The 13,095-nt window shown below is 33.3% G+C and overlaps 2 protein-coding genes across 2 annotated transcripts; both read right to left on the reverse strand.

Moving 5' to 3' along the window:
- Positions 1–302: 302 nt before the first annotated feature.
- On the reverse strand, positions 303–2,005 carry LOC108217041 (tetrahydroberberine oxidase). The gene has a single exon (XM_017389893.2). The coding sequence runs from the start codon at positions 1,969–1,971 to the stop codon at positions 376–378; it is 1,596 nt and encodes a 531-aa protein (XP_017245382.1). The 5' UTR covers positions 1,972–2,005; the 3' UTR covers positions 303–375.
- A 3,668-nt stretch (positions 2,006–5,673) lies between these two features.
- Positions 5,674–7,409, reverse strand: LOC108217042 (tetrahydroberberine oxidase). The gene has a single exon (XM_017389894.2). It carries the CDS (start codon positions 7,381–7,383, stop codon positions 5,788–5,790), a length of 1,596 nt encoding a protein of 531 aa, XP_017245383.1. The 5' UTR covers positions 7,384–7,409; the 3' UTR covers positions 5,674–5,787.
- Positions 7,410–13,095: the final 5,686 nt, after the last annotated feature.

Here is a 13,095-nt window from a genome sequence, read left to right on the forward strand (position 1 = left end):
CGATGATGAATATTGCAAAAAAGCTATTGATTCGTTTGGGGCCGTTTGGGCAAGTTTAAAAGAAGTGATTTTCTTACTTAAACTAGAGAAGTAGAGCGAAGTAAATAAGTTAATAAAGTGTTTGGAAAAGAAGCAGAAGCTGTGAGAGAGAAGCTAGCATTCTCAGCTTCTTAAAAGTGCTTCTACTTTTTTACACAAACGAGTCAAGAGAAGCAGAAGCCAGAAGCAGCTCCTGATTCTCTTAAACAAACAGGGCCAATATTATCTCGATTATTTGCATGATAATATCTGCTATCACCGAATTTTCATAGACAATATAAATCATTTATTTGAGAACAAGAAAACAAAGTACAAGAACGAACATGTCGATGCTAGTTATACAGAGGTCACAGGAATACTCTGTTCATGTCTAAAGAAGTTACCAGGATCCACCACAGTCTTGATCATAACCAACCTGTCAAAATTGTTATTGAAGTAGCGTTTTCCCCATCTACTCGCCTGTGCGTAGCTTGTAGTGCCATTGAGATTATTAGTTCCCAGCCATAGGTCCACATAATTAACATACGAACCCCTGGGATTTTGGCTAACGTAAGGAGTCAAATATGCTCCCAAACTTCTAATCCATTCCATTCTTGCAGCTTCATCCGTATCAGTTAGTACAAACATGTTAAACTCGTAGAGCGATCCATTTCTGTAAGGAAACGGAAGAGCAGACTCCGAAATCTCATCCATTCTTCCACCGTAGGATGTGAACTGTACACCTGCTTGTTGTGGTGGCATCTCGTGCATGATCTCCCACAGACCCTCTAGTCCTTGTACAGGGATCGGTGCTCTGACGAGGTCGTTTCTTGATTTATGATTTATCCGAAGCAGAACGCTTGGGTTGAGAAAAATTTCAGGTGGAGTGTTTAGCTCAAAATTTGAGAAGTACAACATGGCCTGGATCCACTTCACTTCGAAACAATCTTGTCTAACTAATCCAAGCTCAGGAAAGAATTGTGTCGTTGTGGAAAGCATGCTTTCAATCCCGCCTAGGTACAATGACTCAAATCGGAAGATCATTGTTCTGTTATCTGAACGAGGGCTTGCAGCACTCAGTATACTCTGTCCATCTGTCCTGATGTCCAGTTCTTTGGGGAATTTAGGTGCAACAGACTGGTATCGATGAAAAATATTTGTTAAATTTTGTTCCAGAGTTCTGAAAACTCTGAAAACTGTCACATTTCTTGGAACCGGAACTAGTTTCACTTTCCAGGAAGTAACAACTCCAAAGCTACCACCACCACCTCCTCTAATAGCCCAAAACAAATCTTCCCCCATGGCCTGCCTAATCAAAATTCTGCCACTGGCATCGATTAATCGTGCATCTTCCACGTTATCTGCAGCCAGCCCGTATTTTCGTTTCATCATGCCATAGCCCCCTCCACTTATAATTCCTCCTATTCCCACACTCCCCCATAAACCCGAAGGAAATCCAAGCACATCACTCTGTTGCGCAATATTGTAGTATAGTTCTCCAATTGTTAAGCCAGAACCAATCCATGCAGTCTCCGTTGCAGCATCAAAACTGAAAGTTTTCAATTTTACTAGATCAAGTACTACAAAAGGGACATTCGAAACATAAGAAAGGCCCTCAAAACTATGCCCACCACTCCGAATTCTCATCTGCAAATCATGTTTCTTGCAGCAGAAAATCACGGTTTGGATCTGTGGTTCACTCACTGGTGTGACAATGACCAGAGGCTTAGGCGTATCAGGCTCCGCGAATCGCAGATTATTGATGGTGGAGAGCAAGGTTTGAGTGAAGTTGGGGTTTTGCTGGGTGTATACAAGGTCAGAAATGTCCCTAAAGGAACGGTTAAGGCATTTGACGAATTTTTTAGAAGGATTTTCATCTTCTGGTAATTCAGATGATGATGCACATGAAAATGTTAAGAAAAGAAGAAAACAAAGAGATTTGCTAAAGTTCATTCTGAGATATTTCTAGTTTGCTGCACTGAAAGGCTTCAAGTGTTTGATATGATAATGTGATGAAAACTGCATGGTATTTATAGTGCATCAACTCTTAACATAATACTACCTTTCACTTGTATCTTCTAAATTCTAATAGTTGACAACTTGAACATTTAGCTAGCGTATCTATTTCAAAAAGATTAAAATATATTAGGCAATTAATTTAATTATGACTATCATTTTTAAAAAAATACTAGGTACACAAATTGTTCTTAAGTCGCTAATTTCCAATATTTTATCGGTTGTCGCATTGATGATAATGCAATTCCCATGTAAATAATTTTACCAAAATCATTGATTTGTTTATTTTTTTTTTGAAACAAAGGTGTTAATTTTAATAATAAAAAGCCATACGGCATCTACACCAATGATCGAGTCGAACAAACAGTAATTTGCAATCGCATGTTCTCATAAAGAGACAATTAAACGATATTTTGAAGAAAATGTATATACAAATACAAGTACCCGCTTCATGCATCCTCGTTGAATTACTGGTATCCTCTTCATCATGTCATTGATTTGTTTATTAGTACATCATTTTGGAAAATTCGAAACAAAATTTGGAGTATGTAGAATTGTTCGTTATTTTTTGTTAGAATCACTATTTAGCAGGTCTTGCTTTTAAAACAGAACCCATTTTGGTGTACAATGCATTTGAGTACTTGACGATCAACTTTCACAGTTCACAGTTGGAATATAATTATTAATCGATTTAATTAAATTTGTTTTGTCAAATATCTTATCAAGGATAAGCTAGCCATTAGGATCGTCCCGAAACTCTATTTTTCCTGTTTGACAAGTACATAGTATAGAAATTCAACGGAATGTCACAATTACTGAAGTCGGTCGGGATGCGCTTATATTATGTTTAAAAGTTTCATATTTATATTCTTTTACACAAATATATAGTAAATATCTTACATAATAATAAAATATAAATAAAGAAAGTATAAAGGGCAGTATTTATATTTAATATATTAATTTGTTATAAATCATATATTATATTATTTTTAAAAAATAATTAAGGAACCATCGGTGAAGAATTTACGGCTGTAAGGCACTTCATCACGATACATTTTCAACTGGATCGTACACAGAATTTTCATGTAGTCCTGCCATACCTATACTAGATTTTGCAATTAGTCAAAAGTCAGGAAATGGAAGTGGAGTTGCAAATTGCGATAAATATAAATCCTAAAAGCATCTCCAACGGTGTTGATTAAAATAGTTGGCTAAATTGAACCTGTAAAATATTATGTTAAATTTGCTGAACCTGTAAGATATTTTATTTCAATGGTATTGGCTATATTGGTTGGCTATAATTTAAAGGTAGAATGTTATTCATATTTTAGTTTGTTAAAATAGAATATATCAGTTTAATATGGTAATAAATGATGTGCAATCATCCTACAGATTTCTTACAGACTCGTAGAGGTTCGACAAATATAGTCATCCATCAGAGGTTGGCTAAAATTATAGACAACGGGTTCACGTGGTTGGAATATGATTTTTTCAACAGATTAGCTAAATTTTTTATATTTAAAATGACAACTCATTTTTTAGCTAAGGGGTTTGTATGGTTGGAGATGCTCTAAAAGCATCTCCAACCCTCACAAGCCCTTAACTAAAAGTCCACGTGGCTTTCCAAAATTAAATTTTATAGCCAATGTTCACAAAAAATATAACTCCAACCACAGCAACCCCTTGTGTATAATTATAGCCACCCCCTGTGGATGGCTATATTTGTCGATCCGCTACAGATCTGTAACGAATTCCACATCATCTCCTTCAATTTATTTTCCTCCTTCCCACTGATTACATATTATTTATTATCATATTAAACTGATATATTCTATTTATAACAATCTAAATATTAATGACATACTATTTTTAAATTATAACCAATCAATATAGCCAATACCATTGAAGCACAATGTCTTACAGGTTCGGCAAATTTTACATAATATCTTACAGATCCAATTTAACCAACGACTATAACCAACACCACTGGAGATACTCTAATATCGGTATTGAATATGCTTGTTGCTTTTCTATTTTATTTTTTCAGTAATATATATGACATCTGACAAATAAATATCTTCGTATATAAAATGGGGGACTCATGAAGAAATTTACTGAAGTTTATTAAAATTATTTTAAACACGATACTAAAACTTGTTTACTTTAATTTCAATTCGACTAGCTCATGAAAATATGAAATCATAATTATTATGATTAATGTCTTCTTAATTTTATAAATTATAACTAATCTCTGGTTTAAATATGGATCCCCAATATCCACTCTCAAACCTATTTTATAGTCGGAGTTGCCATTTACCTAGATCGAGTTGTTCATAAAAAGTTTCCTAAGATACTGGAGTGGAGCAGGCTACCATGAAATAAAAGATTCTCTTTTTAAAAAGATTGACTAATCTTAAAATAATCAATAGAGTTGTTGCACATTCGGCTCAAGGAGTGAAACTTCTTTAAATAAAAAATTGGTTTATGCTTTTATTAATCCATTTGGGTAGTGAAACCGAAATATTTTTGAGAAGTTATGGAGGCAGAAGTTGGAAGTCGAGAAAACTAGTTATCTTTATGCAACTTTTACAATATTTTTTATAATGTATTTTTTCTACCAACACTCTCTTTAAATAACAAAACATTTCTATAAGTCATATCATCTAAACACTTTAATAACATATAAATCATAATCTACTTATCAATTATAGTCCACAAGCACCTTCTTCTAAATTTAGCCAAATGTTCCGTTATCAACTAATAAGTGAGCTCCCACAGAGAACTCGTGCTCCACTCAACGAGGCAAAGACAGGAGAATGGAGATAGGCAAGTCAGATCCAGTGATCATGTTTATTGTTTAATCATCAGCAAACTTCAGGCTCAAACTTCAGGCCAGGTACTCCCTCCGTCCCTTTTTATCTGTCCATTTTGGAAAAAAAAACACATACCAAGGAATAATTGATTGTATAAACTTTTTCATTAAATACCTCTAATTAATATCTTGAAAATGATGGAATACCCCTACTTTATGTCTTGAAAACATGAATTCAACCAAGTTTTAAATAAGTTAAGGCTTGAAAATTGAAATTATGAAGATATATTTGAAAAACTATCATTAAATTAGTTTTGAAAGTATAAATGGACAGATAAATAGGGACAAATTTTTACTTCCAAAATGGACAGATAAATAGGAACGGAGGGAGTACAAAACAAATTTTATATGACGATCTCCAAGACTCCAACTCAAGTTTCCAAGTACAAGACTTTTACACAAGTGTGTAAATGTAATTCAATAGACATAAACAGTTCTCTTCAGATCCCCTGTTTTTTGCTTCCTTGTAATATGGCTTCAAGCTGGTTGATTCATACTCATACCGAACTTCTGGACTCTATCTTTAATTGACACTCGAGATCCTTATTATACATGTTCATCCTTCAGATAATTTGCGCATGCTACCATCAGTGCAGGCCATGAAGATAGCACCTTCTTCATGTAATGACATGAGCTAATGGTTCTTAAGAATTCGAATCAGTGAAAATGAATATATAAAATCTACGAACTGACATATAGCATGCAGAGAGCTAACATACCTCGAATGTAATGTTACAAAGCTTAAGAAATGAAACTGATCTCAGGTATTGAAATTTTAAAACAGATTATAGTAAATTTATTCTCTTTGCTAACAAAAATACAGAAAAAGAAAATGACAAAAGACTGATACAAGTTTATTGAAGATCCTAATTTTGATCGATTTATAAAGTGATAGGAGGGATACTTTGCTCGTGTCTGAAGAAGTTATCAGGATCCACCGCAGACTTAATTTGAACCAATCTGTCAAAATTATTCTTGAAGTAACGTTTTCCCCATCTACTTGCCTGTTCGTAGCTTGTGGTGCCTTTGAGATTGTTAGTCCCCATCCACAGATTAACATAATTAACATACGCGCTTCTTGGATTCTTGGTAACGTAAGGAGTTAAGTACCTCGCCAAACTTCTCAACCATTCCAGACGTGCTTCTTCATCTGTTTCAGTATCTACTAACACGTTAAACTTGTACAAGGTTCTGGATCTGTAAGGAAATGGCAAAGCAGACTCTGAAATTTCATCCATTCTTCCTCCGTAAGGTGTAAACTGTAACGTTCCTTTTCGTGGGGGCAATTTGTACATCATCTCCCATAAGCCTTCCAATCCTTGTACAGGAATCGGGACTTGAGTGTAGTCGGATCTTCCTTTGAATGGTGTTCGGGGTAGAATTGTTCTGTTGAGCAGTATTTGAGGAGACATGTGCAAATCAAATTCTGAAAAGTACAGCATCGCCTGGAGCCAGCTAACCTCGGAACAATCTTCTCTAAGCAAACCAAGCTCTGGGAAGTGTTGTTGCATCACAAGTAGCATTCTGTCCAATCCGCCTAGGTACAAGGACTCAAATCTCATGACCATCGTTTTTTTATCCGACCTCGGACTAGAATTGGTCACAATACTCTGTCCAGTTGCCCTGATATCCAGCTCTTTGGGGAATTTAGGTGCAACAGACTGGTATCGATGGAAAATTGTAGTCAAATTTTGTTCAACACTTCTTGTGACCTTAAAAACAGTCACAGTCTTAGGAACAGGAACCAATTTTACTTTCCAAGAAAGAACAACTCCAAAGCTTCCACCACCACCTCCTCTAATAGCCCAGAACCAATCCTCCCCCATTGATTTCCTATCCAGAATCCTCCCATTGGCATCGATCAAACGAGCATCTATGACATTATCAGCAGCAAGCCCATATTTTCGCATCATCATGCCATACCCCCCTCCACTTATAATCCCCCCAACCCCTACATTCCCCCATAAGCCAGACGGAAATCCAAGCCTATCACTTGCCTCTCCAATCCTGTAATAAAGTTCTCCATTCGTCAACCCTGAATCAACCCACGCAGTTTTGCTTTTAGCCTCAAAATCAAACTTTTTGAACTCAACCAGATCAAGTACTACAAAGGGGACAGGGGAAACATAAGAAAGACCCTCAAAACTATGACCACCACTCCGAATCCTCATTTCAATGCCGTGCTTCCTGCAACAGTAAATCACACTCTGGATCTGTGATCCACGCACAGGCGTAATGATAACCAGGGGTTTAGGCGTATCAGGCTTCGCAAACCTCAAATTATTAACAGACTGAAGCAAGATATTTGCAAAGGTCGTGTTTTTGGGGGTGTGTACAGATGCGGATATGTCACGAGAGTGACGGTTTAGGCACTCAAGGTACCTGTCAGACAAATCTTCAGCTGATGCTTCGCATGAAATTGTTAACAACAGCACAACAACAACACAAATAGATGAAGTTGTTGCACTGAGCTTCATCTTTTGTGATGGTTATGGTTCTATTTGATGTGGAGATAGAAATGGTGATTGCATGGTACTTATAGGGCATCAAAGCTAATAAAATAATATTGTTTGGCTTCGTTAGTATTGACGAATTGAAAGCTGCATGGCTGGGTGTTGCAAAATGAAAGACTCGGCAAAAACCCTTACGTAACATTACTTGCGAAGGTAATTAAGATATTTGACATTTTAAATTCAAGCTTATTTTGCAGAGTAAAGTCCGTTTCAAACTTGTTTCATCACACGCGGAATACCATGAAAGAGATTGATTCAGTCAGTGTTCTGGGTTGATATCAGGGATGAAACAAATTTTGGTGCTCAAGAGGGACGAATTTTATAATATCCATCGTGCACTTTTACTGGTAAAGAGTTTTTTTATGTATAAAATACAAAATCCTATCATATGTCATAAAAAGTTTTGTATACAATTATTGCATAAATCGTTTTCCTTTTTATAACCTGCAAGTTAACAAATGCAACCTTGTATACAATTCCTTGCAACTGTCCAAACAAAAAAAATTAGGTTGTTTGTTTCAAAAACAAAAAAAATAAAAAATAAAATTAGGTTGTTGGTCCTATTATCATGATTAGAGGTGCCCAAACGGGCGGTTCACGATATCCCTAATTAATATCCATAATATTAATAAATATCCAGAATATTACCATCATAAAAAATGATCTGCATATCATTTATTAACATTAAATCATGTAGCGTTTTGGATATATAAAACATTATGCGTTTATTAAGGTTAAAATAACATAATAATTCCTTCCAAAATTGAAAACGGAGATCATGAGTATTAATAACTGGTATATGTGATCATTTTTTCCCAATTATATTATTTTGGGTATTACTCATGTATTTGAATGTATTTTTAATTTATTTTTCAAGAATATGAATGTTTTAATAAATTTCCTCATAAAAATCCACATTTAATGTGTTGTTCGGAATTTTTTAATTTCTTGACTAAATATATTCACGTTTTTTATTTACTCTTATTGATTTTTCAAAATCAAAAATTTAAATTATAATTAAAATTGATCATAGTTAAAAACCGGATAAAATCAACATATATATTTGCTCAAAATTTTGACGGGGCAGGAAATTATTCTTCGTCACTACTCCATTTCCCATATTGGATCTGTCCCATTTAGGGACGAGTTGGGGCCGGTTCCCCATTTTTCCCACCCCATTTTTAACCCTAAATTTGGTAAAAATTTGAGGAATTTATTTACGATTGGCACTACTCTTTTGAATTATAATATAAAAAAATAATATTTTTAAGAAAGTCTATGATAAATTCAAAAAATTGAAAAGTGGCTTTTTTCATAAGACCTACTTTTCAAATAAAAGCTCTATTATTTTTAAATTTATCAAACAATTTTTTTTATTAATTTATTGTTTTGTTGGCGTGTAAAACACAGCAGTGTAATTCTGTAATTTTCTTAGATTTGTTGGGTATCGTAAAGTTATTTCGTCTCAAATATAGGTATTCATTCCTATTTTTGTTTTCTATTTTTCAACTTTATCTGTTCAAAAGCTATTATATATACTAGCTTATAGCCCGTGCAAGGCACCGGAGCTTTTTAATTATTTAGAGACTTTTTAAATATATTTTAAATGGTGTGGAAAAAATTAATTTATAAATAATAAATTGAAATTTTTATATGTTGTTGGTATAATTTAAAATTTTATCTTAAATTTTAGTTGAATCGAATCGAAAATATTAGTTTTCCATGATTTAACGGTTATGAGTAATTTAATCTAACACATTTGTCTTTAAATAAAATATATATTTTTGATTAAAAAAAATCATAAACAGTTGAAAGACAGAATTTGTTTTGAATTCAAAAAAGGAATTATAAATATGCAAGTAGATATCAGTTAAGGAACAGAAGTTAATTTTGTTCTAATATAACGGTATTTATTTGTTCAATATACAGTCCAACGGATGATAAGGTTTTGGACCATACAACCATGCGACCAAATTATGCCCCTTTACCGTTGTTACATAAAGTACATACTCTACATAACATTTTGTCAATAGTAACAAGAAACGATGAAAGTTTAATATTAAATCTTTTTAAGTCGATAAACTGCATCTCAAAAGCTATTTTAACGTTATGAAACAATTTTTACAATGCTTATTATTTTTTTATCAATCAATATATCAATATATTATATATTGTAGAGTAACTGTTAAATTTCTTATGACTAATGAAAAACTCCGAGGGCGTCGGATCACGGATGCAAGCTCTAAGGGGTCGTTTGGTTGAGGGGTTTCTGGAATCAGGTATGAGTTTCGTCTATTCTAAACTCATACCTGGTGTTTGGTTGTAAGAAAACAAATTTTCAAACCCATTCCTCAAACCCACAAGGTATGATTTTTGATACCCAAGGGATGAGGTGGGTATGAAATGGCGGTATGGGTATCAGTTTTATATTTTATTTTTTTGTCTCTATTTAAATAATTAAATATTAATATTTAATATAAAAATAATCAACAATGCAAAAATACATAACAATAATAATTTTATTAATATTTTAATTAATATAAATAATTAATATAATTTTTTTAAAAAAGTTAAATATATTGATTCCAGCAATCAACCAAACACATGATGTCAGATATAATACTTTAAACCAGTGTTATGAAAAGCGCAAATCGGCTCTAGGCGGTGAAAGGACCTTCTAGCGCTTAAGCGGTAAAGCGGACGCTTAAGCGGAATCTTAAGCGGGCCAATAAGCGGATTAATAAAATATAATTAAATATTTAATTTTAATATTAATATATTCAAAAATAATGTTATATTGTGGTAAGAATTTAAATTTTTAAAAATATATATATATTAATTTTTTAATATAATTATAGTTATATTATATAAAAAAATATTTTAAAACTGAAAAATTAGCAAGTCAAAATCATTTTGACCAAGTACCGCTTAATCCGCTTAACGACCGCTTAATCCGCTTAATAGTCCGCTTAATTTTCAAAAACGCTTAAGAACCCGCTTAATACAAAATCGAGGCGTTTTAGGGCCGATTCCGCTTAGGCGGCCGCTTAAGCGGCCGCTTAATGCGCTTTTTAAAACACTGCTTTAAACCCATACCACCTTAACCCGATTCCTCACTCCAAACTCATACCACTCTGCGAATCAAACGACCCCTGAAGGAGACGCGGGGTAGCTACGTAGTCGATTACAATGTCAAATCGGTTAACGAATTTATTAGCTCTGACGTTGATATTTTTCTTTGGTCCGTTGAATTATAAAGATCGGAGCTTTCCGTCTCGGTCTGCAATTGTTTCTAGATAATAATAACTGTAATCTCATCCTGAAATTCAAACAAGAAAAAGTTTGATAAATTTTGAAATAAAGTAGTTTTAAGAAACATGTTTTCGCCCGGCAAGGGGAAAAAAAAAATCATGTTTTCGTAAAAAAAAAAAATCAGTGTTACAGAATTCGGAGATTGGACCAAATCGATTGAGGTACCGATTCAGGTTTATCAGAAATCGGAGATTAATCGGATCGAAAATCGGTTGTATTTTAATATTTTAATATTATTTTTGATATTTATTTATTATTATACTCCCTCCGTCCCAATCAATTCTATACAGTTTCCTTTTTGGGATGTCCCATCATTTCTATACATTCCCAAAATAGCAACTTTTTATAATATAAAACACTATTACACCCACTACAATCTCCTACTATCTCCATTTTATAATAATAAAAACACTATTACACCCACTACCTTCCTCCACTATCTCAAATTTATTATTAAAAAATATATGGGTCCCACCACTTTACTCACTTTCCATTTAACTTTACTCATTTCTTACACTTTTTCTTGGTCTCCGTGTCCAATCCCAATGTATATAACTCACTGGGACGGAGGGAGTATTAGTTTGTCCAAGTTCAATGAATCTGTATCTGTCAGATATACTGACCAGATTCATTTGTCCAGATTAAATGAATCACATTCTCATTTCAAATTCTTTCAGGCCACTGTATTCAACTCTATTTCTCAATGGATTTCACTAAGAAAATGTCCCAGAAATTACATCAAAAACATATTAAAAAATATGTTTTAAACTTTCCATTTTCTAACGATTGATAACTATACTTATTTTCTTGTAATAGCTCTAGTCACTTCAGGAAAAACATCAGTTATCTTATTCTGGTAAAGGAGACAATAATTGTCGTTGGTTCACGTAAACCTGGAGGAAAGAAAAGGGTAAGAGAACATAATTTACCAGCAATCGAATGTTCTCAGAAATAATTTTTTTTTGTTGCAGTCGTCCCTGGCCAAGTAAATATGAGTTCAATTCAAGCAGTAAAAATATTACTTCAAAAAAAAACAGTAAAAATATTATTTATAGAGTTTTATACATTATTCATGAATGTTACTATAATCATATAAAAGGTTATGACTTTTAGTATATTTTTGTCATAATATATGTTATAGAATTATTAGTATTTTTAGAAAAGTTACAATTTAAAATTATTAGTATTTGTAGAAAAGTTAAAATTTCTTATTGAATTAAAGTGGTAAAAATCCGTATCATTCAAGATTCATGTCTTGTCAGAAATAACGCTATATAAAAATCATACCCCCTCCGTCTCTTAATACTTTTCCTGTTAATCATGTGCGCGTTTGCCAACACACATTTCTTATCTTTAATATTTTTAATTTCGTATTAGTATTAAATATAAAAATTTCACTGTATTAAAGTACTCATAAATACGAATCAAACAAGATCACTCATGACTATATTTTATCTTATAAATTATGTATAAATTAGTAGTCAATTGCTTACAATAAACAGTGCAAAAAGTCAAAACAAGAAATGTTTTTTGGTACAGAGGGAGTAATATTTTGTTGAAAATATTCTCGTACGGTGATAAAATTAGTACTAAAAAATACCCGAGTACTTTCCATCAGTATTAATATTTATCTATTTATTTCGATGTTCTAAAAACCCCCCAAATTTACCGATTAATCCACGATTAATTTCCTGCAAGATCGGTCACCGATTCGATTTTTGAAATCCGATTAATCCTTATAAATTGTTCTCAATTGAAGTATATATAATGAATTACTAAAATTAAATACTATATTACTTTAAATATGAGCAATTATAGAATTTATGATATAATAAATATATTTATTAAATGTCTGACAGATACGGATTCATTGAACCTGGACAAATGAACCTGGACAGTGTGTTGGTGGCTTGGCCTCACTATAAATAGTGAGCCTCGACACTTGAGTTGTGACACGAGAAAAAACACAAACATCATTCTCATTGTTCTCTCTTACACTCTCACCCTCTACTTCGATATATACACATATACATACTGTTCTCGGGTGAACTGAGGTGTTGATCGCTGTTGATCGTATTCGTGTCTGTGAGCGATTCGGTCTGTGCTGTTTTATCCTGGGAGCGATATTGCGACTACCCATCACAGCGTAGTGGGGCAATAATCACTTCAAGAACAATCTAGTCTTCATCGAAGGGCTAGGCGACTCAGCTGTTCTGTATACTAATTCTAGCGACGGTGTAAGGTGCGCCTTTCTCTTTTTTTCTCGTAATTTATCAGTCGCTGATTATTGTGTATACGATCTTCGTGCATGCTAAATTGTTGTGGTTTCGTTGGCCTACTCTTGTTTATATAATATAACTGCTC

Source organism: Daucus carota, chromosome 4 (assembly GCF_001625215.2).
Source record: "Daucus carota subsp. sativus chromosome 4, DH1 v3.0, whole genome shotgun sequence".
Taxonomy (NCBI): domain Eukaryota; kingdom Viridiplantae; phylum Streptophyta; class Magnoliopsida; order Apiales; family Apiaceae; genus Daucus; species Daucus carota.